The 26,773-nt window shown below is 38.6% G+C and overlaps 4 protein-coding genes and 12 non-coding genes across 20 annotated transcripts; all 16 read right to left on the bottom strand.

Annotated features, from left to right (window-relative positions):
* Window positions 1–1,248: 1,248 nt before the first annotated feature.
* Window positions 1,249–4,926, bottom strand: LOC137740127 (putative G-type lectin S-receptor-like serine/threonine-protein kinase At1g61610). 2 transcript variants are annotated; one of them, XM_088700278.1, is made up of 7 exons: window positions 4,679–4,926; window positions 3,318–3,423; window positions 3,072–3,243; window positions 2,620–2,830; window positions 2,217–2,454; window positions 1,981–2,131; window positions 1,249–1,887 (listed from the first exon to the last, which is right to left on the bottom strand). In XM_088700278.1, exons 1-7 carry the CDS (start codon window positions 4,848–4,850, stop codon window positions 1,579–1,581), a joined length of 1,359 nt encoding a protein of 452 aa, XP_088556404.1. In that variant the 5' UTR covers window positions 4,851–4,926; the 3' UTR covers window positions 1,249–1,578. The 2 variants fall into 2 exon arrangements, with proteins under 2 accessions (XP_088556404.1, XP_068336037.2); XM_068479936.2 differs by having other exon boundaries at window positions 3,530–4,891.
* A 2,953-nt stretch (window positions 4,927–7,879) lies between these two features.
* Window positions 7,880–7,967, bottom strand: LOC137741242 (small nucleolar RNA snoR97). Its single transcript, XR_011069269.2, has one exon. It is a non-coding gene; the product is annotated as a small nucleolar RNA snoR97 (small nucleolar RNA).
* A 513-nt stretch (window positions 7,968–8,480) lies between these two features.
* Window positions 8,481–8,594, bottom strand: LOC137741222 (small nucleolar RNA Z278). Its single transcript, XR_011069251.2, has one exon. It is a non-coding gene; the product is annotated as a small nucleolar RNA Z278 (small nucleolar RNA).
* Window positions 8,595–8,652: 58 nt separating this feature from the next.
* On the bottom strand, window positions 8,653–8,744 carry LOC137741218 (small nucleolar RNA Z223). Its single transcript, XR_011069248.1, has one exon. It is a non-coding gene; the product is annotated as a small nucleolar RNA Z223 (small nucleolar RNA).
* A 57-nt stretch (window positions 8,745–8,801) lies between these two features.
* LOC137741248 (small nucleolar RNA U36a) lies at window positions 8,802–8,890 on the bottom strand. Its single transcript, XR_011069275.2, has one exon. It is a non-coding gene; the product is annotated as a small nucleolar RNA U36a (small nucleolar RNA).
* Window positions 8,891–9,131: 241 nt separating this feature from the next.
* Window positions 9,132–9,277, bottom strand: LOC137741251 (small nucleolar RNA snoR134). Its single transcript, XR_011069278.2, has one exon. It is a non-coding gene; the product is annotated as a small nucleolar RNA snoR134 (small nucleolar RNA).
* Window positions 9,278–10,205: 928 nt separating this feature from the next.
* LOC137740099 (receptor-like serine/threonine-protein kinase SD1-8) lies at window positions 10,206–15,405 on the bottom strand. Of its 4 annotated transcripts, none has more exons than XM_088700272.1 (7): window positions 15,171–15,398; window positions 14,034–15,041; window positions 13,679–13,950; window positions 13,250–13,460; window positions 12,847–13,084; window positions 12,611–12,761; window positions 11,976–12,519 (listed from the first exon to the last, which is right to left on the bottom strand). In XM_088700272.1, the coding sequence occupies exons 1-7, from the start codon at window positions 15,340–15,342 to the stop codon at window positions 12,211–12,213; spliced, it is 2,361 nt and encodes a 786-aa protein (XP_088556398.1). In that variant the 5' UTR covers window positions 15,343–15,398; the 3' UTR covers window positions 11,976–12,210. The 4 variants fall into 4 exon arrangements, with proteins under 4 accessions (XP_088556400.1, XP_088556398.1, XP_088556399.1 ...); XM_088700273.1 differs by having other exon boundaries at window positions 14,034–14,990; XM_088700274.1 differs by lacking the exon at window positions 11,976–12,519 and adding an exon at window positions 10,206–10,514 and having other exon boundaries at window positions 14,034–15,405.
* A 3,071-nt stretch (window positions 15,406–18,476) lies between these two features.
* Window positions 18,477–18,584, bottom strand: LOC137741237 (small nucleolar RNA snoR97). The gene has a single exon (XR_011069265.1). It is a non-coding gene; the product is annotated as a small nucleolar RNA snoR97 (small nucleolar RNA).
* Window positions 18,585–18,653: 69 nt separating this feature from the next.
* On the bottom strand, window positions 18,654–18,772 carry LOC148694089 (small nucleolar RNA Z278). Its single transcript, XR_015967099.1, has one exon. It is a non-coding gene; the product is annotated as a small nucleolar RNA Z278 (small nucleolar RNA).
* Window positions 18,773–18,873: 101 nt separating this feature from the next.
* On the bottom strand, window positions 18,874–18,988 carry LOC137741225 (small nucleolar RNA Z278). Its single transcript, XR_011069253.1, has one exon. It is a non-coding gene; the product is annotated as a small nucleolar RNA Z278 (small nucleolar RNA).
* A 145-nt stretch (window positions 18,989–19,133) lies between these two features.
* Window positions 19,134–19,247, bottom strand: LOC137741224 (small nucleolar RNA Z278). Its single transcript, XR_011069252.2, has one exon. It is a non-coding gene; the product is annotated as a small nucleolar RNA Z278 (small nucleolar RNA).
* Window positions 19,248–19,305: 58 nt separating this feature from the next.
* LOC137741217 (small nucleolar RNA Z223) lies at window positions 19,306–19,398 on the bottom strand. The gene has a single exon (XR_011069247.2). It is a non-coding gene; the product is annotated as a small nucleolar RNA Z223 (small nucleolar RNA).
* A 56-nt stretch (window positions 19,399–19,454) lies between these two features.
* LOC137741247 (small nucleolar RNA U36a) lies at window positions 19,455–19,543 on the bottom strand. The gene has a single exon (XR_011069274.2). It is a non-coding gene; the product is annotated as a small nucleolar RNA U36a (small nucleolar RNA).
* A 245-nt stretch (window positions 19,544–19,788) lies between these two features.
* Window positions 19,789–19,934, bottom strand: LOC137741250 (small nucleolar RNA snoR134). The gene has a single exon (XR_011069277.1). It is a non-coding gene; the product is annotated as a small nucleolar RNA snoR134 (small nucleolar RNA).
* An 843-nt stretch (window positions 19,935–20,777) lies between these two features.
* Window positions 20,778–23,022, bottom strand: LOC137740333 (uncharacterized). Its single transcript, XM_068480196.2, has 2 exons — window positions 22,582–23,022; window positions 20,778–21,696 (listed from the first exon to the last, which is right to left on the bottom strand). Exons 1-2 carry the CDS (start codon window positions 22,925–22,927, stop codon window positions 21,005–21,007), a joined length of 1,038 nt encoding a protein of 345 aa, XP_068336297.2. The 5' UTR covers window positions 22,928–23,022; the 3' UTR covers window positions 20,778–21,004.
* A 628-nt stretch (window positions 23,023–23,650) lies between these two features.
* Window positions 23,651–25,683, bottom strand: LOC137741163 (putative pentatricopeptide repeat-containing protein At1g03510). The gene has a single exon (XM_068480973.2). The coding sequence runs from the start codon at window positions 25,550–25,552 to the stop codon at window positions 24,260–24,262; it is 1,293 nt and encodes a 430-aa protein (XP_068337074.2). The 5' UTR covers window positions 25,553–25,683; the 3' UTR covers window positions 23,651–24,259.
* Window positions 25,684–26,773: the final 1,090 nt, after the last annotated feature.

Raw genomic sequence — 26,773 nt, 5'->3', positions numbered from 1 at the left:
AGCTTAGTCATTTAAGCAAATCTAATCTAAGATAGTCCGGTGCAACAACCGCACCCTATATAAAGACTGAAGTGCTATTAGCGACTGGACCATTCATATCGTAAATTGATATGAATGTTTGATGATTGAAGACCAAAAGAAAAGAGAAAGAATATGAGTTTACAAGTTGTCCAAAGCCAATCGATCGAAAACTGGTAAGAGAATCAACAATCATATTAGGAATGCTAAACAGTTTTCTTTTAATTTCCCCTTTGGTTTTCACGCTTTCTTCTCACAAAAGGAAACAAATATGAGAGGAACTCAAAAGAAGAAACTTGAAGCACAAAAACTAAGCCCCAAAACGGACACATTTTATATGTACGTCTTCCATATATATACCATACTCATGTTGTCTCTCTCAAACACAAGTTTAAACCTGATTTTTTTTTTTTTTTTTTTTTTTTTTTTGCTTTGTGTTTTTGGGCTCGTCCCAATAAAGAATCAGCAGAATCATGGGTTTCAAGGATGTGGAGAACAATAATGCCGAAACTGGCAGCGGAGCTTTTTTTGAGATTAAACTGATGTCCTTACTGGTGCTAATTGTAACCAAACTGATTCTTACATTGGTGGTAATCGGACTCAAATTGATGATATTAACGCCGTTAGAATGGTGCATTCGTTGGTTGGTCAACACTCTTACCTTGGTTTGTTTTGTTGTTGTAGCTTGTAAGTGAAACTATCCAAGGTCCTCAAATTTTCCAGATCGAAGTGATATTCACAAACTGTTTGTTTAATTGATTTATTATTGACTTGATCTGCAGGGTGCATTCAGTTCCTCTATAGTTTGAGCAGACTGGTGCTTGTGTTTCAGCTCGACAAGGAGAATGTTGATGTTCGAATCCATTTATTCTTGCAGGCCAAGCAGCCCCTCTGCTTGCCGAGAGACCATCATCTCCAGCCCATACTCTCGTCAATAAAACTTAAATTTAACATGATCAGGCGCATTCAGTGTTCTAGTGATATTTTGCTTTTTAATGTTGAAAGAGGCATCGAGTTCGAATCCTCATCGATAAAAAGACTGATCGGGCACATAGTTTACTTGTAGTTCTAGTTGCCAAACTTGCATTCGGTAGATTCTATAAGATGTTTGTCAAATTTTCAATTCCAACCATAGGAAAACCCATGTTGTCAATTATGAATATACGAATGTAAAATCCTTTGTTCTAGACCAATTTTGTTTTTAGTTTTTGTCTTCTGAAAGTTGGAAGATGTAAAAAAATCTGCTCTTTATTCTTTTGATACAAGTGACATTTCATTTTAAATTAATATGAATATGGTTGCACCAAGGGGTGCGCGTGAGAACATATCCAAAAGTATGGTTACACTCACATTTGCAGCCGAAAAATACATAACATAAATTTAATCTGCTGCTATTATAGGTTTAGTTTGGATGGGCAAAAACCATAAGACACACAAACAACTTAGGTAATGTGTAATTGAACTTGAAGTGTTTGTATAAAACTGCTAGTTGTCGGGGTGTTTATTCTAATATACTATACTATTTTCTCAATTGCTTGTCAGTCACTGCTCTTCCAACGCCTATCGACCTTCTAGCAAACTCTTGGTGACTGAGTTGTGAGAAAAAATGGTAGGCATTTCAGAAGGGCGAACAATATTGGAATTTCTGTGTGTTGAAAAGGCAGGTTCTTTGGAAGGCGGAAGAGATGTAGATTCATTGCCTTGCAACATAAGAATTACTGAAGACATTGTTGGTCGATCAACTGGAGCTTCTTGAACGCACAAAAACCCTACATGGATACACTTTAAAGCTTCATCGAGGCGACAAGTTTCCCTTACTGATTCATCAATCACCTCCATTCCTCTTCCATCTTTCCACAACTCCCATGCCTAATTAAAATGGTGAACTTACAGTCATTTGCGAATTTGAAAGGCTTAAAGATGGGATGACCATGAGTTTTAGAATAATTTTTCAGTACTTACCCATCCAGCAAGAGTTGGTGAATGTTCAAGGCGATAAAAAGCAGCATTCTTCTTTCCGCTTACAATCTCCAACAACAACACTCCGAAGCTGAATACATCTAATTTCTCAGAGAAATGACCATATCTCGCATACTCGGGTGACATGTAGCCGCTGCGCATGAATTGACAATATGTAGAGAAGTAAGCAATAGAACATTACTTGAATGAAAACATGTCCCAGATATACGTAGACTTACTATGTGCCAACAACCCTATTTGTATTTGCTTCAGTCTGATTTATCTCGAAAATCCTTGCCATTCCAAAGTCTGAAATTTTGGGATTCAAGGCTCCATCCAACAATATGTTACTTGCTTTTAGGTCCCTGTGGATGATTTTCAATCTCGAGTACTTGTGGATATAAAGTACTCCTTGAGCGATGCCTTCTATAATTCGAAAACGTCTTCCCCAATTTAATTCAATTTTTTCAGATGCATCTGATTGGACAAAACACGAAGAAAGATGAGCAAGTGTTTTTCTTTTCATTTTAGAAAAAATGTTGGACACAGTGCATAATATGCATCTTGCAGTACATGACATTTGCACACAAGGAAAATAATTTGCAGAAACAAAGAATTAATAAGTCATTAGAGTGTATTTACCAAATAAAAGTTTGTCTAAGCTCCGATTGGGCATGTACTCGTAGATCAATATCATTTCCTCATCTTCAAGACAGCAACCCAAGAGCCTAACGAGATTGGTATGTTGGAGCTTGGCAATAAGTTTTAACTTATTCATGAACTCCTGGTGTCCTTGGCCTGACTTTTTTGATAACCTTTTAATGGCTACTTCTTGATTTTCAGCCAGAATTCCCTGTACAGAGGAAGAAAAGCGCACAATAGAAAATATTTTTTGAAGTTCAAAGAAAAAAAAAAAAAAAAAAATCATATTTTCGAAAGGGGGAATGATTTTTGCACAGCCTTTTTCTCCTGCACACTCCTATTCATTTTTGTCCTTTAATTCTCCTTGGATATTTGTTTAGGTCAGAAATAAACAAAAGTGTTCAGGAGAAGAGAAATGTACATGTATTTAAAGCACATGGTGGAAGTGTCACCTTGTAAACAGGGCCAAATCCTCCCTCCCCGAGTTTATTAGATTCAGCAAAGTTGTTTGTAGCAGCTACTACAGCCCTTAAACCGAAGATCGGTAGTTCTGCATCATCCGTTCTACCTCCACCTCCAACATCAAATTTACTTTTACTCTCATTATGGTTCTTCTTATGCTCTCTGTTTTAGTCATAGTGTTAGAACACGTCTGAGAGAAAAAGACAGAGAGAGGTGAGATCGAGTGGAAGCAGTACCTTTTCTTTTCCAAAGTTTTCTTCCATAAGAAACAGCCAAAAACGACAACAATTAAACCAGTGATTGTTGAGACGATTGCAATCAAAAGGGACGGCTTAATTACACCTGCAAAGAGAAGAAAAAGATTTTGTTGACAACATCAAGATAATGGCGCCAAAATAATGATCACTAATTGCGACACGAATAATCTTTCTATTATTACTATTATTACGTTTTTCCTTGATGTCAGAAGCTGCAGCTCTGATGTATAAAGTTCTTCCATCACCGCCATTTGCTTCAAATTCATGCAGATTCAAGACATCTCCATGCCAGATTGAACATCCATTGTCATTGTCATGGCCATAAGCAGTGCACTGGCATTCATTTAAGCAGGCTGATCTACAACTTTCGATACTAAGAGCACCTTCATATTGTCTATTATCAGGCAATGACTCGCTATTTACTTTTAGAAACCCGTCTCCCGTAGCATTCCCACACTTCACACTGGTTCTTCTTGAACATCCACGGGAATAAATCTGCAAGTCCCAATCACTCTGCCGGTTTGGCACAAAGCCCTTCAAACATTTGCAGTAGTTCAAGGGTGTGGGTTTGCAACTGGAGAAAGCCCCACAAGAAGCATAAACAGCACACTGTCTTGGTTGAGACCAAAACAATTCCCACTGCTTGGAATTCTCCATCCTTAGTAGCTGAATCTGTCCCGAGGCAGATATCGAGCCTCGATATGCAATTTTAGGATTGTTGGGAGAATATGTGAGATAACTTTCGTTCTCATTCGTAACATAACTATAATTGAAGATATTAAGGGCTCAGTTATTAAATTGCTTCATTTCAGGAACCAGGTTGAAAATATGTGAACTTCCATCCCATGGTCCGCTGGTCCAATACTGTTTAGACCTATTCCACAGTAAGATATACGAATTGCTTTCATCCGGGGCTAGCTTAAAAGAGTAAAGACCTGGTGCAGGATCCTCCAAACTCTTCCATGAAGTGAGAATTTGGGTATGATTGGTAATTTTGTTGAATCCAAGTTTACCTCCTGGTAGCAAAGTATGGGTTGGATGATCAAAGCTTTGCCATAAGGGCTCCGATGTATTATTACTAGAGCCTGCTATCAAGACAAGGTTTCCGCTATCCAAAAGAACTGCTTGTACAGAACCAGAACTGGTGGTGGAGTTTAAATCTGTTGACCAAACCGGGATTTTGGACATGTTCAAGAGAACTAAATTACCATCTAAGATGCTCAACACCGAAGAAAATCTATCAGATACTGGTATTTCCCTATTTGCTACCCAAACAACGGTACTCTCAGATACCACTTGCTTGGAGTACCATATGCCTATATAGTAGTTTGAAAGCTGACCTGGTTTGAAGAAACCTAGCTCAAACATCCCACCTGCAGAGACAATGGTTTGATCGCCCGAGAGAGATTGGTTTTCGCTGATGGTGTCAGCTGCAAGGGAAACATGGAACTCGAGAAAAGCAAATAGTAAAATAACGGAGAACACGAACTTTGAGTTTGGTTTGGTATTCATGTCTGCACAAGAATTCAGCAGGCAGACAAAGATTTACCGTATGCTTGTTGCTGGAACTTAACCTATATGCCCTTTTTGTGGTGATCATTGCGAGTCAACTAAGTCAACTATTCAACCCTTCACATTTGAGCAAAGTCTTTGTAGAAAATTCAATGTATGGAAAGGGCTAGAACATTGTTCGTCTTTTCTATAAACAAAGTATTTGTAGAAAATGTTAAGAATGAATCTCACGTGTTAAAGAAATCAACCCCATCTCATTAAAGAACCTACACAAATCTAAAATAAAGAATTCTAGAACATTCACTAAGGTTGGTTAGCTAGATTATCCAAGTTAAGGTAGTACTTTGTAGAAATGACTAGAATGTTGTTTCTTAAGTTGGTGGAAGAGTCTAGAAGAATGGTGAGGTTTCCACCAACATGCAAGATTAGTGTAGATAATTCTAACTTAGGAAGTTAGTGGAATTATCTAGATATCTCTAGCATGGTGTGTCCATGCTTCTCCAAGGTTCCATCCATACCTATAAAAGGAGAAGGCATCCACACCATTTGTATCAACAAATCAACAAGCAACCAACCAAGTAAGCTTGTAAGCAAACAAGCAAGTGAGAGTGAGAAGAAAGAATAGTCTTGTAAGAGTGTGAGTGCTCTAGAGTTTGTCTCTAGAAAGTGAGTGAGTGTCATAGCTTCTCAAGAGTGTCTTTGATAGTTTGTGTTGTAATATTTTGTTTATGTAATACAAGTAATTTGTTTACTTGTATTGTCTCTCTAACACTTGTGTTAGAGTTGTGTACTCTAAGTTTTTTCCCAACATCACATTGATGGAAAGAGGAACCTTGTATAGGCTTATAAGAGGTTGGGTTTTATAGTGGAACCTCAACTTTCTTCATGAGATCAGAGCATGTTGCCTCTCGTGTGAAAGTCCATGAGCCACACGTGCTCATGCGTCACCCAGTTGTTATCCACGTGTAGACTTGAAAATTGGTCATACTTGCGGGAACGTGTTGAGATTTGATGATGTGAGGAAAAGTTTGTCCCACATCGGTGAGGGACATGTCGTGCTATGGGCTTATACGATCTTGGGCTACTCTCCATATTGTCATTTGGTTTTATGGTGGAACCCTAACTTTCTTCATGGTATCAAAGCAGGTTGTCCCATGTGTGAACCCAAACGACCACATGTGCTCCACGTCACCTTGTTGTGTTGTCCACTTGTTAGGCTCGAAAAGTCGCCACACATGAAGGACCTCAACTTTCTTCAGAAAATTCAATATATGGAATGGGTTTGAACATTGTTCTTCCTCTGTCAAAACTTCTGGCAGTACTACAGTTCCGTTCTAATTCACCAATACTAGACAATATAAATAGTGTAAAACCTTGAGGCATCACATATCCAAAGCCCGTAAACAGATGGAGCTTCGAGTTAAGGATTAGGACACGTTCAAGTTAGATTGCTTCACCTGCAAGCTAATGTACCAAGCTAAGCACTAATGCTCACTACAAATTATGGGAAGAGATGGAGCTTCCGTTTAAGAGGTTTTGAGCTTAAATGTTGTTAATTATAATAAAATCTTTTCCAATCCACAACTAACAAAAATTAATCACAAAAACAAAGAAGGATATGTTGAAAGTTTTCAAACTCCCATTACCACAGCTTACAACAACATTCATTTACAAGTACAAGTCTGTTTTTGGTCTGATTTTAATCAAAAGATTGTATAATCTGAACCCATCCATACTGTAACGACCCGTCTTCAAATATTACAATTTTTATAATTTTAATGCACGAATTTACAAAAATACCCTCCAAAGCAAAAACATTGACTTTTGTTGATTGCATTATCATGTCATGTAAGATTCATTCCCTTAAAGTAGTCTCGTAATACTCGTCGTTACAAATACGTGCGTGCAAGCGTAAGTGAATTTAAAGCTAAACGAAGATTTTACGGGACTCGAAATAATAAGGGTATTTTGGTAATTTTACAATTGAAGATATTTCTCCATCATAGACCATTAGACCAACTCCAATGGTGAGCTAAAAGCCAAATTACCCCTCAAAATTTCCCCCCGAACTCACTCCAATCCAAGGGGAAATTTTGAGCTAAATGCTAAATGCTAAACCAATGTCAAATTCCCCCTGAAATTTAGCCCAGAAATCGGGGTGGACTCTACCTAATATTTATCGGAATTTAAATTTTTTTAGATTAAAATGGTCATAAAATTAATTTACGATAGTCTACATATTTATTTTTTTTTTAAATTTAATTTAACAAAAAAAATAATCTAAATTCATTTTTTAATAATCCGGGATTAAAATTTTAGGATAGAATGGTTGGAGTAAAAAGTTGTTTTTGGGCTAAAAGCTAAATTTTTCGGGCTAAAAATTTTGACTTTTAGCCCAACCATTGGAGATGGTCTTAGGATGGCAACACATGGTAGATTTCTCCCCATTTGCCGTGATCTCTCTCTCTCTAGAACACTCTCTTTTTCCCTCTCCTCCTCCTTGTCTCTGCCCTGGAAACACTCTCCCTCACCTCTCTTCTTTGCATCCTCTCCCTCTCCATTCCTGAGCTACACACACATACAAACACACAACAGCAACAACGACCTCACCACATCACTCTCCCTCAACATTCATTTACAACAAGTCTGTTTTTGGTCTAATTCAAATAAAAAAATTGTACAATCTGAGATTCGAAATTAATAAAGTTGGTCATTGAGATTTGAAATTAATAAAATTAATCATTGAGTTTGTTCACAAACAATCATTTTAATCATTCTATAAAAATCTCCATAAAATAAGAATAAAATAACAAAATACACACAATTTTTTATCAAATCATTTTAGTCTATTATTTATTATATTAAAGGTAATTTTATCATTTTGATCCGATCTAAAATTAAAACCACTTCTATTGATTTCAAATCTCAAAAACTAAAATAAGAAGTTAAACAAATTTCAAGAACCATTATGGTTAAAATGACAATTAAAAATGAATCAAAAAAATAAAAGAAACAAAATTAGTTTGATTAGATGTAGTGTTGTTGTTTAACTCCAGTCTTGACCAGTAACACAAGATGAAGCTGATGACAACATTTTACCCAATCAAAAAAGGACAAGGGTATAGTTGAAACTCAAAACGAACATTTAAACACCATACACAACAAAAACATATGACTGCAATGCCTCAGCTACATCGTTTCTGTCAAGGGATCGTAGTTTCGACGAGTAGGTTCGACCTGCACAAAAGCAGGTTCTCACTTCCGCTACACCTCAAACACGTTGGATTGTAACATCATTGACACCTAAACATTCCTTAATCCTAACAAAACAATAAACCCTAATCAACAAAACAAGCAATTAGCACAAAAACAACGGACTTTGATGCAGTAATTAAGATTTAGAACCCCAGTTCAATCCATTAATTTCACATGCAATGTAGCTTCGCCGAGGGGTTCTCCTTGTAAACAAGGTCTCAGCTCCACTACACCTAACAAAGGCGGATTGAATGATCACAGGCCACAACAATCACGGTCAACTAACAACATAACAAACAACTACTAATCTTACACAGACAACAAACCAAACAATTGACACAAAAACATTTGACTAGGACGGTAATTAAGATTAAGACCTTGGTTAAATCCATTAAATTCATATGAATGCAGTTTCACTGAGGGGTTCTCCCTGTAAACAGGGTCTCAATTCCACTGCACCTCGAACAAGTGGATTGAATCGTCATCGGCACCTCCAAGAACACAGAAATCCAAAACACTAAAGAAAAACAAAATCAATTAATAAACACATTGCTCAGAGTATGAAACAGCTCTCTCAATCACGAATTTTCTGAAGCAGAACTGGCATAAAGCTGTAAAATTTAGTCATCACCGCCAACATTAATCAACAAAACCCAAAAATATCACCACCCCAAATCAGCAAATCAAAAACTTGAATGGCACATATCAAGAAATTCAACCATTGATTATCACATTCTACTTCATCGATTGCTCTCAGAAGCGCTGATAATTTGTAATCATCGCCGAAATTTCACAAAACAATACCACAATACATAAAAATATCGAAATTCTGAAAATTTAGCGGACGTTTTTAGAGGCAAAGCTATGAGAAGAGAAAAACCCCCACGTTTGACACCGCAATAGGATCTGCGCCTCCGTGACTAGCTCTGTTTTCGGATATTTTTCAAAAACAGGCTTAAGGTGTGTCGAGGCGCATCGGATCGTACGCTACTGAAAATTGACGAAAAGATTTAGGGTTGTTGCGAGAGATGTAGTGGTCGATTTGACACAGAAAAGCCGTGGAGTAAAGCGAGGCTAAACTGCAACACTTGACGGCGACGTTATAGCACGAGCATTGGGGCTTTCTTCTTCAGTGAAAGTACTCTCAGAGAAGCCCGGGGTACATCGTGCGTGGTTAAAACCGGAATTGCAGAAATTAGAGATTAGGGTTTTGACTCTATGAAGGGGAATAGGGGGAATTCTGGGAAAGCTTGGATGGAGGCTGGAGAGTATGAAGAGGGACCCCCCGGGGGGGTTCAAATCATTATTCTTGCAGGCCAGCAACCCCTCTTCTCGCCGAAAGCCCATCATCACCAGCCCAATCCTCTTGTAAAAAAAACTTGCCCCGGCGCGCGCGCGCCGGGAGGTGGTTTCAAATCATTATTCTTGCAGGCCAGCAACCCCTCTTCTTGCCGAAAGCCCATCATCACCAGCCCAATCCTCTTGTAAAAAAAACTTTTTAGTTTAACATGATCGGACGCATCAAGTGTTTAGTGATATTTTCTTTAAATATTGAAAGAGGCATCAAGTTCAAATTCTCTTCGATAAAAATTTGATCGACTTGCCATTCGGTAGAGTCTATATAATGATTGTCAACTTTTCAATTCCAACCCTAGGAAAATCCATGATGTTCATTATGGATATAGTAATGTAAAATCCTTCGTGCCAGGCCCTTTATTTTTTTTAGTTTTTGTCTTCTGAAAGCTAGAAGATGTTAAAAAAAAATTAAAAAAAAAAAACTCCTCTTTATTCTTTTGATACAAGCGACATTCCATTTTAAACAAATATAAATATGGTTGTGCCAAGGAATTCGGTGGGAATATTGAAGTATGGTTACACCTGCATTTGCAACTAAAAAGTACTTTAACATAAATTTAATCTACTGCTATTGTAGGTTTAGTTTGGACAGGAAAAAACCATAAAACACACAAACAGCTTCAGTAATGTGTAATTGAACCCTTGAAGTGTTTGTATAAAACTGCTAGTTGTCAGGGTGTTTTTTTTCTAAAATACTAGTATACTATTTTCTCAACTACATGTCTGTCATTACTCTTCCAATGCCTATCGACCTTCTGGCAAACTCATGGTGACTGCATTGTGGGAAAAACTAGCAGGCGTTTCAGAAGAGCAAACAGGATTGGAATTTCTGTGTGTTGAAAAGGCAGGTTCTTTGGACGGCGGAAGAGATGTAGATTCATTGCCTTGCAGCATACGAATTACTAAAGACATTGTTGGTCGATCAGTTGGAGTTTCTTGAACACACAAAAACCCTATATGGATACACCTCAAAACTTCATTGAGCCGACACGTTTCCCTTACTGATTCATCAATCACCTCCATTCCTCTTCCTTCTTTCCACAATTCCCATGCCTAATTAAAATGTTGAATTTACAGTCATTTGCGAATTTGGAAGACTTAAAAATGGAATGATCTTGAGTTGGAATAATTTTTCAATACTTACCCATCCAGCAAGAGTTGGTGAATGTTCAAAGCAATAAAAAGCAACATTCTTCTTTCCGCTTACAATCTCCAACAACAACACTCCGAAGCTGAATACATCCAATTTCTCAGAGAAATGATCATATCTCGCATACTCGGGTGACATGTAGCCGTTGTGCATGAATTAACAGTACGTAGAGAAGTAAGCAATAGAACATTACTTGAATGAAAGCATGTGCAAATATATGTAGACTTACTACGTGCCAACGACCCTATTTGTATTTGCTTCAGTCTCATTTATCCCAAAAATTCTTGCCATTCCAAAGTCTGAAATTTTGGGGTTCAACACTCCATCGAGCAGTATGTTACTTGCTTTTAAGTCCCTATGGATGATTTTCAGTCTGGAGTACTTGTGGATATAGAGTACTCCTTGAGCAATGCCTTCTATAATTTGAAAACGTCTTCCCCAATCTAATTCTCTTTTTTCAGATGCATCTGATTGGACAAAGCATGAAGAAAGATGAGAAAATGTTTTTCATTTCATTTTGATCAAAAGTTGGACACAGTGCATTTGATCTTGCAATACATGGCATTTAAACACAAGGAAAACAATTTGCAGAAACATAGAATCAATAAGTTATTAGCATGTATATAACACCGCCATTGTTATCACGTTCTTTCAGATCCAAGACATCTGCATGCCATACTGAACATCCATAGCTACTGGCATAAGCAAAAGCAGTGCAACGGCAGTCATTTAAGCAGATTGATCTACAACTTTCGATACTAACTGCAAATTCATATTTCATATTTTCAGGCAATGAATGGCTATGTATTTCTAGAAACCCGCCTCCCCTGGCATTCGCACACTGCACACTGGTTGTTCTTGAACACCCACCAGAATAAATCTGCAAGTCCCAATCACTCTGCCGGTTTGGCTTAAAGCCCTTCAAACATTTGCACGAGGGTGTGGGATTACAACTGGAGAAAGCCCCACAAAAAGCATAAACATCACACTCTTGTCTTGGTTGAGCCCAAAACAAATTCCACTGCTTGGAAGGCTCCAACCATGTTAGTTGCTGAACTTGAGTTTAACATGATTAGGCGCATCAAGTGTTCTAGTGAAATTTTGTTTTTCAATGTTAAATGAGGCATCAAGTTCGAAACCTCATCGATAAAAAAACTAATCGGGGACATAGTTTACTTGTAGTTCTAGTTGCCAAACTTGCATTCGGTAGATTCTATATGATGATTGTCAAATTTTCTATTCCAACCATAGGAAAACCCATCTTGCCAATTATGGATATACCGATGTAAAATCCTTTGTTCTAGACCAATTTTGTTTTTAGTTTTTGTCTTCTGAAAGTTGGAAGATGTAAAAAAAATCTCCACTTTATTCTTTTGATACAAGCAACATTCCATTTTAAATTAACATAAATACGGTTGCACCAAGGGGTGTGACGCAAACATATCTTGAAGTATGGTTACAATCACATTTGCAGCTATAAAATAGATAACATAAATTTAATCTGCTGCTATTATAGGTTTAGTTTGGATGGGCAAAAACCATAAACCACACAAAGAGCTCCAGTAATGTGTAATTGAACCCTCAAAGTGTTGTATAAACCTATCGACCTTCTGGCAAACTTATGGTGACCGTGTTGTGGGAAAATATGGTAGGCGTTTGAGAAGAACGAACGGGAGTAGAATTTCTGTGTGTTGAAAAGGCAGGTTCTTTGAAAGGTGGAAGAGATGTAGAGTCGGTGCCTTGTAGCATAAGAATTACCGAAGACATTGTTGGTCGATCAGCTGGAGCTTCTTGAACGCACAAAAACCCTACATGGATACACTTCAAAGCTTCATCAAGCCGGCATGTTTCCCTTACTGATTCATCAATCACCTCCATTCCTCTTCCGTCTTTCCACAACTCCCATGCCTAATTAAAATATTGAACTTACGGTCATTTGTGAATTTGAAAGGCTTAAAAACAGAATGATCATGAGTTGGAATAGTTTTTCAGTACTTACCCATCCAGCAAGAGTTGGTGAATGTTCAAAACGATAAAAAGCAGCATTCTTCTTTCCGCTTACAATCTCCAACAACAACACTCCAAAGCTGAATACATCTAATTTCTCAGAGAAATGACCATATCTCGCATACTCGGGTGACATGTAGCCGCTGCGCATGAGTTGGCAGTATGTAGAGAAGTAAGCAATAGAACATTACTTGAATGAAAACATGTGCCAAATATATGTAGACTTACTATGTGCCAACAACCCTATTTGTATTTGCTTCGATTTGATTTATCCCGAAAATCCTTGCCATTCCAAAGTCTGAAATTTTGGGGTTCAGCACTTCATCGAGCAATATGTTACTTGCTTTTAAGTCCCTGTGGATGATTTTCAGTCTGGAGTACTTGTGGATATAGAGTACTCCTTGAGCGATGCCTTCTATAATTTGAAAACGTCTTCCCCAATCTAATTCTCTTTTTTCAGATGCATCTGATTGGACAAACCATGAAGAAAGAAGAGAAAATGTTTTTCATTTCATTTTAGATCAAAAGTTGGACACAGTGCATTTAATCTTGCAATACATGGCATTTAAACACAAGGAAAACAATTTGCAGAAACATAGAATCAATAAGTCATTAGCATGTATATATATACCAAACAAAAGTTTGTCCAAACTCCGATTGGGCATGTACTCGTAGATCAATATCATTTCCTCGTCTTCAATACAACAACCCAAGAGCCGAACGAGGCTGGTGTGTTGGAGCTTGGCAATAAGTTTTAACTCATTCATGAACTCCTGGTGTCCTTGGCCTGACCTTTTTGATAACCTTTTTATGGCTACTACTTGATTTTCAGCCAAAATGCCCTGTATAGAGGAATAAAATCGCACAAGAAAAAAAATTTGTTAGAGAAGTGCAAAGGAACGGCCATGTTTCTAAAAGGAGAAATTATTTTCGGACACCCTTTTTTCTCCTTCAGCACACCCATGTGTACTGTGTCTCGTGATTCTTTTCTTTGGAATCGTTCAATCCAAAGGTCATAAATAAACAAAGTGTGCATGAGGAGAAAAAGTGGAAGTGTCACCTTGTAGACAGGGCCAAATCCTCCCTCTCCGAGTTTATTAGCTTCAGCAAAGTTGTTTGTAGCAGCTATTATAGCCCTTAAACCAAAGATCGGCAGTTCTGCATCGTTCTTTTCACCTCCAGCAGCAAGTTTGCTTTTAGTCTCACCATATCTATTCCTATGCTCTCTTTTCTTTCCCAATGTTTTCTTCCATAAGAAATAGCCAAAAATGACAACAAGCAAACCTGTGATTGGTAAGACGATTGCAATCAAAAGGGACGACTTAATTACACCTGCAAAGAGAACAAAAAGATCATTGGGACAACATTAATATTAACGGCTCCAAGTAAGACATGAATAATCGTTGTGTTATTACGTTTTTTCTTAATGTCGGAAGCTGCAGCTCTGATGTATAAAGTTCTTCCATCGCCGCCATTGTTATCATCACGTTCTTTCAGATCCAAGATATCTGCATGCCATACTGAACATCCATAGCTACTGGCATGAGCAAAAGCAGTGCAACGGCAGTCATTTAAGCAAATTAATCTACAACTTTCAATACTAACTGCAGATTTATATTTCATATTTTCAGGCAATGAATGGCTATGTATTTCTAGAAACCCGTCTCCCGTGGCATTCGCACACTGCACACTGGTTTTTCTTGAACAACCACCAGAATAAATCTGCAAGTCCCAATCCCTCTGCCGGTTTGGCTTAAAGCCCTTCAAACATTTGCACGAGGGTGTGGGATTACAACTGGAGAAAGCCCCACAAAAAGCATAAACATCACACTGTTGTCTTGGTTGAGCCCAAGACAAATTCCACTGCTTGGAAGAATCCAACCATGTTAGTTGCTGACTCTGCCCCAAGGCAGATATGGAGTATCGAGATACAATTCTCGGATCATAAAGATAATAGGTGAAATAACTTTCGTTCTCATTCGTAACATAACTATAATTGAAGATATAATTTAGCCTCATTTCAGGAACCAGGTTGAAACTATGTGAACTTTCATCCCATGATCCGCTGGTCCAATACTGTTCAGACCTATTCCACAGTAAGATATATGAATTGCTTTCATCCGGGGATAGCTTAAGAGAGTAAAGACCTGGCGCAGGATCCTCCAAATTCTTCCATGAAGTGAGAATTTGGGCATGATCGGTAATTTTGTTGAATCCGAGTCTACCTCCTGGTAGCCAAGTATGGGTTGGATGATCAAAGCTTTGCCATAAAGGCTCTGATGTATTATTACTAGAGCCGGCTCTCAAGACAAGGTTTCCGCTATCCAAAAGAACTGCTTGTACCGAACCAGAACTGGTGGCGGAGTTTAAATCTGTTGACCAAACCAGGGTTTTGGCCTCGTTAAAGAGAACTAAATTACCATCTGAGATGCTCAACACCGAAGAAAATCTATCAGATACTGGTATTTCCCTATTTGCTACCCAAACAACGGTACTCTCAGATACCACTTGCTTGGAGTACCATATGCCTATATAGTAGTTTGAAAGCTGACCTGGTTTGAAGAAACCTAGCTCAAACATCCCACCTGTAGAGACAATGGTTTGATCGCCCGAGAGAGAGTGGTTTTCACTGATGGTGTCCGCTGCAAGGGAAACATGGGACTCGAGAAATGCACATAATAAAATAACGGAGAACACGAACTTTGAGTTTGGTTTGGTATTCATGGCTGCACAAAGAATTCAGCAGGCAGGCAAAGATTTAACGTATGCATGTTACTGGAACTCAACCTATATATGCAAGAAGTCGACTATTCAACCCATCACACAGAGTTCCTTAGCCGGCATATTAGACTTTACTTTTTAGAAAATACATATTAGACTTTGTACTTTTTAGAAAATTCAATGAATGGAAAGGAGTGACTTTTCATCACAGATACAAGGAGTGACTTTTCGTGACAATGCCTCCAGTTTGGAATCTGTTCAAATTCATATCCCAAACCCAAGAAGTACAAAGTCAAAATGTTCTTAACGTTAAAAGTGAACAGTACCATAAGTGTTTCATTAAGATTCCCTGTTAATTATCATAACCTTTTTCAAGCAATACAAGTTTTAAGGGTAAATTACATTTTCATACCTCAAGTTCGGGATTTATTTCAATTCCCTACAACATCTTCAAAACATTTCACTTTCATACCTTAAGTACTATTTTATTTCAAAATAATACATCCATTACATTTTCCATCTATGAATCTGTTAAGTGCTGACGTGGCTGCCATATATATGTCACGTGGTTGCCAAATGTGCGTCATGTGGCAAAAAAAAAAAAAAATTTATTTTATTTTTTAACCTGGATTTTCTCAAAAAAAAAAAAAAAAAAAAAAAGGTAAATTACATTTTCATACCTCAGGTTTGGAGCCTATTTCAATTCCTTACAACATCTTCAAAACATTTCATTTTCATACCTTAAGTACTATTTTATTTCAAAATAATACATATATTACATTTTCCATCTATAGATTAGTTAAGTGCTGACGTGACTGCCACATATATGTCACGTGACAAAAAACAAAAAAAAAAAAAAAATTTAAATTTTTTAAAAATCTTAATTTAAAAATATAAAAAAATAATAATAAAAAAAAACCCATCCCCGACCCACCCCCTTCCCCCTTCCCCCATCCATCATCACCCACCCCAAAATCCCACCCGAGCCACCTCTCCCATCCCCCATCACCCACCCTCAAAAGTCCCACTCGAGATTAGGTGGATCTACCACAAAACCAGTCCAAAAATCATCTCAAACATCCTAAGATGAATCTACCACAAAACCACCAGAGATTAGGTGTGATTCGGGTCTTTGTGCAAGGGAAGTGGGTTGCAGGGTCTTTGGGGGGGTTGGGGGTTGGGGTTTTTTTTTGGGGGGGGGGGGGGGGGTGTGCGGGGGGCGGGCGGGAAGGGAGGGAAGGTTGGTCGCTGGGTCACGGGCTCGCGCGGTTGGTGGGTGGGGGTTGGTGTTGGGGGATAAACTGGGTTGCGTTTTTTTTTTCCCTCTTCCTCTTCCTCTTCTTGTTGTTGCTACAGGTTTGGTGGGGGGGGGGGGGGGTGTTGTAGATTTTCTTTTTTTTTCCCTCCTCTTCTTCTTACAGGTGGGGAAATGGGTTTGGGTTTTTTTTTTTTTTTTTTTTTTCCTCCCTCTTATTCTTCTTCAGGTTTGTGGGTTCTTTGGGGGTGTGGGTGGGGAAGGGATAATGGTTTTTTTTTTTTTTCCTTGAGAAAATTCAGGTTTTAAAAAAAAAAAAAATTATTTTTTTTTTGCCACGTAGCATATATGTGGCAGCTACGTCAACACTTAACGGATCCATTGATAGAAAATGTAACAGATTTATTATTTTGAAATAAAATAGTACTTAAGGTATGAAAATGTAATTTACCTTTTTTTTTTTTTTTGAGAAAATTCAGTTTTTTAAAATAAATAAAAAATTTTGCCATGTGGCACACAAATGGCAACCACGTGACATATATGTGGCAACCACGTCAGTACTTAACGGATCCATGGATGAAAAATGTAACGGATGTATTATTTTGAAATAAAATCGTACTTAAAGTATGAACGTAAAATGTTTTGAAGACGTAAGGAATCAAAATAGGCCTCAAACCTAAGGTATGAAAATGTAATTTACCCAAGTTTTAATAACAAAAATTGATACAAAAACAAAGATACGTTGCTAATTTTCAAATTCCCATTTACCACAAAGCTTACAATAACATTCATTTACATTTACAAGTCTGTTTTTGGTCTGAATTCCAATCAAAATATTGTACAACATAAACCCATCCAAACATGAAGAATCCAAGGTAACGATGTCTGCACGCCATTTCTCCACCAATCATCCTCTTATGTGGAAGGAAGGATTCCTTTTTTTAGGGTACTCCCTAAAAGCAAGTCCACCGGGAGCCATTAGGCTAGCACTCAGCCCATTTGTTCCAACCCAACCCATTAGACCGGCACCCAGCCAATTTGCTCCAGCCCAAGCCAGTTCATAGGGCAGCCCAAAATGTGCTGAGCTAGAGACCAGCCTACATGACGTCAGGTTGACGTCATGATCTGAAATCTGTTTTTACGCCAGATCCCAGCAAAGGTCCGTCCACCGAAGATGGTGAAGAAGGAGATGTTGGGCTCGACTGCAACTGTTTGTCTGCGACGATCGGAGATGATGGGTTGCCGCAATCTTGGCCACCACCTCTGACTGCTAGAATTTCCAATCCGAAGGCAGAGATAACAGCAAGGGTGGAATCAGAACCAAAAGCATGATGATAATGAAGGTGGCAATGGTAAGGGAGGAGAAGGATCGTTTCGTCATAGAAAGGAGTGGGGATTGACGGCACGGGTGGTTGGTTGGCATTCTCTGATCTGCTTCATTGGAGGAGCATTTTTAAGAGTTCAAAAACTATAAAGTCAGAAATTAAAAATCAAATTATTAATTTTTATTATTTTACAATAAAAACTAAAAATATTTTAATAAATTGACCAGGCTATTAGTTTTATATGTGAAAATGCATTTGATCTTTTACTGTTTATTGAGATCGATCAATGTTCACTAAAGTGGACTAAATAGGTTAGTTGCTACCGCATTTTTTAATAGGTGAAGTTGCTCTAATGGAGACAGGCCGAGGCCTATAGGCTTTAGAAATTATTATCACTGTATAAATTACTTAGACCCAATTCAATTAATAAAAGTACCCAGCAGCAGCTATTGACCATACTGCATACGCATCAATTCATCACCAGAGTCGATGCCAACCGAAATTTAGATGAAATTTAACACGAATCACAAAATAAAAGAAACAAAATTAGTGCGATTAGATGTAGTGTTGTTGTTTAACTCCAGTCTTGACCAGTAACACAAGATGAAGCTGATGACAACACTCTAATTTATGAGTTATTTCAGACCCTAAACCTGATCGAAAAAGGATAAGGGTATAGTTGAAACTCAAAACCAACATTTCAACGATACACAACAAAACCATATGACTGCAATGCCTCAGCTACATCGTTTCTGTCAAGGGATCGTAGTTTCCACGAGTAGGCTCTACCTGCACAAATGCAGGTTCTCGCTTCCGCTACGCCTCAAACACGTTGGATTGTAACATCATTGGCGCCTAAACATTACTTAATCCTAACAAAATAATAAACATTGCTCAGCAAAACAAGCAATCAACACAAAAACAATGGTTTTTGATGCAGTAATTAAGACTTAAACCTCAGTTAAATCCATTAATGTCATATGCAATGTAGCTTCGCCGAGGGGTTCTCCTTGTAAACAAGGTCTCAGCTCCACTACACCTCAAAAAAGCGGATTGAATCATCACAGGCCAAAAGACAAGAAGATATCACCAAAATTTAACACACCGATCACATTCAATTAATAACATACCAAACAACTAATCTAATCTTCGACAGACAACAAACCAAACAAGTAACACAAAAGCATTTTACTAGGTGGGTAAGTAAGATTAAAACCTCAGTTAAATCCATTAAATTCATATGAATGCAGTTTCACTGAGGGGTTATCCCTGTAAACAGGGTCTCAATTCCACTGCACCTCGAACAAGCGGATTGAATCGTCATCGGCAACACAAAGAACACAGAAATCCAAAATAATACAGAAAAATAAAATCAAATTAAGAAACAGAAGGCTCAGAGTATGAAACAGCTCTCTCAATCACGAATTTTCTGACGCAGAACTGGCATAAAGCTGTAAAATTTAGTCATCACCGCCAACATTAATCAACAAAACCCAAAATATCACCAACCCAAATCAGCAAATCAAAAAATTGAATGGCTCATATCAAGAAATTCAACCATTGATTATCACATTCTACTTCATCGATTGCTCTCAGAAGCGCGGATAATTTGTAATCATCGCCAAAAATTCACAAAACAAAATCAAAATACATAAAAAAAAAGATCGAAATTCTGAAAATTTAGCGGACGTTTTTAGAGGCAAAACTATGAGAAGAGAAAAACCCCCACGTTTGACACCGCAATTGGATCTGCGCCTCCATGACTAGCTCTGTTTTCGGAGATTTTTCAAAAACAGGCTTAAGGTGTGTCGAGGCGCATCGGATCGTACGCTACTGAAAGCTGACGAAAAGATTTAGGGTTTTTGTGAGAGATGTAGCGGTCGATTTGACACAGAAAAGCCGTGGAGTAAAGCGAGGCTAAACTGCAACACTTGACGGCGACGTTTTAGCACGAGCATTGGGGCTTTCTTCTTCAGTGAAAGTACTCTCAGAGAAGCCCGGGGTGCATCATGCGTGGTTAAAACTGGAAGTTGCAGAAATTACAGATTAGGATTTTGACTGTATGAAGGGGAATTGGGGGAATTCTGGGAAAGCTTGGATAGAGGCTGGAACGTATGAAGAGGAAGCGGGTGGGTTGGTGTTGTTTATATAGGCATCCAACGCCCTACAGAAACCCTAGGGCGTTTTATTCACGCTTGTTACGGTGCTAACGGCGTCGTTTCATGACTCACAGGTCTCGTAGCCATCTTATTACCATCTTACCCCTCTATGATTTTTGTTCTTGTAGTTTTAGCGAAGTTCCACTTCGGTCCTCTCAATTTCAGTCGTTGCGTTTTGGTCCTTTTAAAACCCATTTTGCAAATGGAGTGTGATGGAAACCTTTTGCATTGGCATTTTTTCACTTTTCAAATATTATGTATCATTTGTTTGCACAAGAAAACACATATGTCATTAAGTTAGTGCAAAAGTTGCTAGCATTTTCCTTTGCGAATTTGCAAGGACAATAGCTTAATCCCGCTACTTGTACAAAATTAACACGTGAGAGGCGTGCGTGTGACCTTTTTACACTTCAATAAAGTCTGATTTTCCCCCACTATGAGTCTTTCACTCGTGAGCAACTTATGATGAAGAAATCAACAACTTGCTGTTGTCTTTAAATTGTAATAGTTGGTCAACTACAAAGGATTAATTTGTTTTGACAATTGAAACTATAGGTACCAAAACGGAACTCGGCTAAAACTTCATAACATGAGTACATTCATAAATTGGCGCCTTCTTACTTGCCAATGAGAAATCATGTAACGAGCCAAGTATTTTCCTTTGCGAATATTTATAGATGAGAAGACAGAAAAATCGAATTCTGCAAGAAACATTTTCGGATTGAATTGTATGGATGCCTAGCCACTTGAAATTTCTGAAGTTGAAGAATCACTGAATTGAATTCTAGTAAGCAGATATGAAACATTGAAGTCAAAAATAGGAAGAACAAAACAGGATCACTACACCAAACGAAATTACACAGAGATGACATAGAAGGCACAATGCCACTTGCAGTCCAGCAGGCATAACAAGGTATTCGTAACGTTCATACTATCATCCATGTCAAATGCCGGTACCCGGCCCACTTAGCAGCAAGGCGAATTCCAATGGCTAAGCCTGCACCGAGCAAGGGCATTGGAAGCTTCCTATTAGTCACTACAATTTCCTCCTTTTTCTCTGATACCTTCTTTGAGTGGTGAAACACGGCCAAGGCCAGATAAGATGCGATTACCAAAACTCTAACCCATGGTTCTCCTATGGCAGCCATCACAGCTGCCGCAGGCAATGCGGATGTAACATCATCCCTCTTTTTAACTAATCGTGAGTAACCGTAGAACCCCACTAGAATCGTCCAGAAGAAAGGCTCCGAGATGTAACCTGCCACTGCTGCATAGCCTACTACGCCAGACACTGTGACAAGAAAGGGTTGACAATTTACGGCATTTGGAACAACAGCTTCTGCGATCGCAAGAACAATGGATGCCAGTATGATCACTGTTGTCAACTCTGGAATTGGAGCGTATGCCACTATGCCAGAGTAGAAAGAGCGTATGGCATAGAGTGTTGTTTCTATGAATCTGATCACGGATGTAATGGGATCACCTATGAAATGGAAGATTAGCGCCAGGATAAGTTTCAAGAGGTATCCCACAAAACGGACAACACCCACTGCAGCCTTTCTCCAGTTAGCTAATTCCAGCAAGACAGCTCTCCATGCATAGATAAGGAACACCAATGCTGCACGATCAATGAATATAGTATTTAGTCAGCTAGTATTTTGAGAAAGTTAAGAAAATCCAGTTGCCTTAGTTGCAAAACTAATATGTGCAACAGCAAATAAATAATAAAACAATTTGTTTGAGCTTCCATTGAGGCTTCAAAAAGTTATAATGAGAATACATTTTATAATACCACGAATGCGTGCATGTATCAGGAACTAAAAAGTCTAAAACCAATACATTACCTCTCCCAACTAGTTTCTAAATTTAATAAGCATCCCCGATTCACCAAATCGTTCTATACTCATACAATCACAATGAAAAACCATTTGTGCGAGAGAATACTGTTAAGCATGAAGAACTATGAAACATTAATCAGAGCACTAGTCTAAATCATCTCCCACCAACTCATAAGAAACGGCACTCTTCAAGATAAATCAATAAACTTAATTGTGTTACATCGTGTGAAGATTTAGTACCTAATGATATGCCCAATCAGACGGAAATTAAAACTATGAGAATACTCAGATTAGCTGAAGAGCCCTTCTTTTCAAACACATTGTAATGCCTACACTTATTACAACCTGATAGCTCATTTTCCAGATGCTGGTGACAAATTCATATAATTTTCTTCACATATGTATCAAACATTTCTAAATTTGAGGAAATTCATGGTGAAAAATTTCAATATAATTTCTAACAAGAAATTAACCAAACAAGCTGTATTTATACATGAAAGCAAGCTCCTTAATCAAAACGATATTCTCCGCGCTCAAAGGGCATTGTAGTTGACAACAATCCCAAACACTCAAAACTTTCTCTGTTTTCTCTCCTTCATTACCAACATTTTCTCAGCAACCAAACAGATAGTAAAAAGAAGAAGAAAGAGAGGAGAACAGTTTACCAACAAACCAAGGCCACCTAACAGGAGGGTCAGGAGCTTCCTTGGTCAAGTACCTGAACCGCTCTGGCATAGTACTCTCCCCTTTACTCTCCTCCTCAGCTGCATCAACACCCTCATTTTTCGCACTCGCACAAACCCTCAGCTTTCTATCAAACAAAAACCCATTTGTTTTCCGGGAAAACCCAGGAAATTTCTGAGCTTGTATTGGGTTCAAACATAATTTGGGTGAATTGCGAAAAGGGATTGTTCGGATATGAGGTCGGATTCTGGGGGGAGAAAAAGAAGCGACTTTGAGTCTGAGAATGGAGGGGGTTGGAGCGGAGATGGTGGGAATGGAAGTCGACATGGCTTGGGATTAGAGAGGTTTTGCTGCCATTATCGGTAGCAGCGATGGAGCTGCAGAATTAGGTGTTTTGGGTTTTGAAGGTTTGGACTTTTCTTCTTTGGACTTTTTGTATTATAACTCCAAAAAACTTCACAATTGACCCATGGCACACCATTAGGTCCGGCCCACTAAGATACCGAGAGAAAATGGAAGTAATTTCCGCTCTCCTTTTTTTTTTTCTTTTTTTTCTTTTTTTTTTAATCATATTTATAGCCTTTAGATTGAATAAATTAAACACGAAAAATATAGACAAGGTACATCTCATACATAAAGTTAAAAAAAGTATTCAAAAATTATATCTTAGAAGAAAATTTTCACGTGTTAAATCATAGACTAGAAATGCACGTGTTAAATCACATAAAGTAAAAAAAAAGTATTCAACCTCATTGAATTGCACGTGTTAAATCATAGGCTAGAAATGCTAGTGGCATTGCCATGTGGTATATCTGATGAACGCAATAATGTCTCCTTGTTTTGGTTCATCCGGACCGTGACAACTTTTTATTGGGCGATCACACACGATTAAATATGTGATGCTGAAGATTAACTCTAGTGCAAATTTTTGTTTTCCTAAATTAGAATTTGCAACACAGTTGTTTTAAATCCCAAATACGTTGGGTCAAGGGCTCTTATGTTGTTAGGGGTGATACCTGATATGTCCGAACACACTGGGGAAAACAATTCTAAGACGAAATGAAAGCCCTTGATTCAACTAGGCAGCTCAGACACAATGTTGAGTTGAGTTATTCAGAAATTCAGTAGTGAAAAAGTGATGAACAATTCTTGACAAAAGCACTTCCTCTAGATCGTTGTAACTGCGTGCGTGCTTCATCCATGGAGTCCAAAATAACTCAGGAATATATTTTTACGTATACATCCTGGTACCTAATGCAACTCAATGCATTTCACTCTTCACCGTCTTCAAAATTCAGTCAAAACAGAAAATTAAGAGGGAATGAGAATATTGTACATGTGTTTTTGGGCATGTTTTTAAGCAAGGCATCTCTGAAGACATCTTGAAGCTTGCCACTGGTTCGAAATAAATTCCTTCCTCATCATCCGATCTCTCTCAAAATGCTGCTTCTCCACTCTCAATGTCGAAGATTCGAGTCACAAAGTACTGCATTATTCTCCACTGCTCAACGTTACAATCTGCTGCATTGTTTTGCATTATCATGCCTTCAGAACTGAACCCCTTCTAGCTTTCAACTAAATTTTTTGGCCTGATATTTAACAGGCGAAAAGATAGCTGTTCGCTGTAGGCAAAACCTGATAACTTTCCAACACCCGATATTAGTCTTGATAAACCACCCAACTAGTTCCAGATGATGCCTTCACTCCCTTCTCTTTCATTTCCCTTCTCATTCGTTGTGCTTCCTCGTGCCTTCCTAAGCCAGAATATATTCGTGCCAATAGTAAATAATTGGCAGGATTATCAGGCTCAATTTCGGACAGAGCTTTCCCTGCAATCTCAGCAAGCTCCAATTCTCCGTAAGTTCTACATGCTGAAAGAAGAGCACCCCAAGCTTTAACGGTAACCTTCACTGGCATTTTCCTTATGACCTCATATGCCTCATGCAACCTCCCTGCTCTGCTCAGAACATCTACTAAACAAGAATAGTGATCACTATTTGCTTGCACACCATAATCCTCACGCATCCGACCAAAATAATGCAGTGCTTCATCTGCTAATCCTTCAGCATGGCTGCAAGCCTTCAGCACTGCAAGAAAAGTAATCTCATCAGGCTCTACTTTCGCCAATTCCATCTCTTGGAAAATTTCCAATGCAGCTCTTGCCTCCCCATGAAGTGCATACGCAGATATTAGACTACTCCATGCAACCATATCCTTTTTCTTCATATAGCGGAACAGATTACGCGCATTTGCGAGATAACCACAACGCCCATAGGCCTCAACTAGGCCACTACTCAATTGGGAATGCGAGTCAATCTCATTTCTCACATCATAGCCATGAATTTCCTTAATAAACCTTAAAGCCGCTACACCAACAAAAGCACGTAACAAAGCAAGCAATGTTATTAAATCTGGTTTCCATCCACGCGCTGTCATTTTCCTATAGAACTCGACAGCCTTAAACGACCCATCATCCAATCCCGACATCCCAGATATAATGGTATTAAAAGTTGACACATCAGGTTCAACATCCATTGCCTCAAACAATCTCAAAGCATCAAACACATTACCGGTACGCGTATAAAGCGATACCATAGCATTCCACACAACAACGTTCCTCTGAGGAATTTCATCAAACAGGTTGCGTGCGGTCGACAATGACACGCACTTGCCATACATGTCGACGAGAGCGGAAGCCACAAATGGGTTTGATAGGATGGAAGATTTGGTGACATGGGCATGGACGGAGACGCCGAGTTGCGGGCGGTGGACGGCGGAGCAGGACTTGAGAACAAGAGAGAAAACATGGGGGTCGAGAGATAGAGCCAGTGAGGTCTGCATGTGGTGGAAGAGGGAAAGGGCTTTGTCATGACGGCCTTGGCTAACGTGGGAGGTTAAGAGCTTGGTGAAAGAAAGCAACCGTTGGAAGTTTGAATGGTTGTAGGACCCCATGTTGGTTTGAGCTTTGGGGATCAACCAACATCAATACAAGTATTTGGCATTAAACAAGCAAGTTAGGTATAGCTTTGTTCCTTATTTAGGTGGAGTGGAGCATATCAACATGTTGTTTATTTATATTATTATACGTCGTGTGCCTCACTGTATTTCGACGTGTGTCTCACTGTATTTTGAGTACATTTAAAAAAAATTGCTAAAATTTAGCTCAATTAGAGTTTTGGTTTGTGCGTTAAAAATCCATGAGTCCTTGAATTTTTCACAATGAAGAGAAAAACTTGTTACATAACATGACTGTCTTCTAACATCAAAGATAACAAACACGCAATGATTTGTGAGCCTCTTCGCGCTTATGGTTGGAGCCGCCTGAAGCTCTGGTTTGATGTGGGCTTCTTTATAGCGAAGAAAAGATTTTTGTTTCATTGACGTATAGACTCTGTAGATTTGGTGCCATCCATTGCAAGGAATCCCTCAAGACATCATCGCTCACCACCGTTGAAGAATCTACTGCTACCTCAAGATGGTCGAGAATTGGTAATGGCGGAAGACATGTCTTTCTCGTTTCTTCTGGAAAAATAAGAGCCTGAAACATTCAAAAGAAAAATAGAAACCAATCAGTAACATAGAGGATGAATATGTATATGCACTATGCAGAATTTGGAATAACACTTAAATCATAATCGAACATGCATGCGTAAATACCTCAGCTTCGTTAAGGGACAGGCACATTTTCCTTGAGCAATCTAACGTTCTGTTTGTGCTGAAACGAGGGAAACACCTTTCAAGAAACTTTCTAAGAGGAGAAAAATCTCTCTCTATGAAGTTGAAGTTGATGTTAGCCTCCAATAAGTTGGGAGCTGTCAGAGAAAATTTGGACACAAAGGCACTTAATTGATCAGGAGGCAAATATCCAGTACTGAACGCAAAAAAAGCTAGATTTGGAGTATTAATTTTGACGTTTGCAGCACAGGCATTGCGCCCACAAAATGCAAGGCGTTTCAGAAGCGGATTGTTGACTTGAATTGTATCCGATGACCAGTTGCTGCATTTATATAACGTCAAACTCTCAAGAAGGGGAAACCTTGGACTTAGGTCATCTTCAAACCATACACCTGAAAAATTTGTATCAAAGAACTCCAGATTTCTAAGTGATCGACAAGAGGCAATGTCGAGGTGTCCATCCATGTGCACAGCACTTGAATCACCGCTACAAAATCT

Source organism: Pyrus communis, chromosome 9, assembly GCF_041283825.1.
Source record: "Pyrus communis isolate YQ-2024b chromosome 9, ASM4128382v1, whole genome shotgun sequence".
NCBI lineage: Eukaryota > Viridiplantae > Streptophyta > Magnoliopsida > Rosales > Rosaceae > Pyrus > Pyrus communis.
This window is presented reverse-complemented; position numbering and strand designations above follow the sequence as displayed.

Bases quoted from the DNA above. Each gene is read 5' to 3' on its own strand.
- LOC137740127 (XM_068479936.2), bottom strand. From the start codon at position 3,995: ATGGAGAATTCCAAGCAGTGGGAATTGTTTTGGTCTCAACCAAGACAG. The intron at 2,455-2,619 runs GTAAATACACTC...TTGTCCAATCAG, and splicing joins CTTAGACAAACTTTTATTTG to ATGCATCTGAAAAAATTGAA. The intron at 2,132-2,216 runs GTAAGTCTACGT...ATTCATGCGCAG, and splicing joins AATAGGGTTGTTGGCACATA to CGGCTACATGTCACCCGAGT.
- LOC137740099 (XM_088700274.1), bottom strand. From the start codon at position 15,342: ATGAATACCAAACCAAACTCAAAGTTCGTGTTCTCCGTTATTTTATTA. The intron at 13,951-14,033 runs GTAATAACACAA...TTCTCTTTGCAG, and splicing joins TTCCGACATTAAGAAAAAAC to GTGTAATTAAGTCGTCCCTT. The intron at 13,085-13,249 runs GTATATATATAC...TTGTCCAATCAG, and splicing joins TTTGGACAAACTTTTGTTTG to ATGCATCTGAAAAAAGAGAA.
- LOC137740333 (XM_068480196.2), bottom strand. From the start codon at position 22,927: ATGTCGACTTCCATTCCCACCATCTCCGCTCCAACCCCCTCCATTCTC. The intron at 21,697-22,581 runs GTAAACTGTTCT...TTGATCGTGCAG, and splicing joins TAGGTGGCCTTGGTTTGTTG to CATTGGTGTTCCTTATCTAT.
- LOC137741163 (XM_068480973.2), bottom strand. From the start codon at position 25,552: ATGGGGTCCTACAACCATTCAAACTTCCAACGGTTGCTTTCTTTCACC.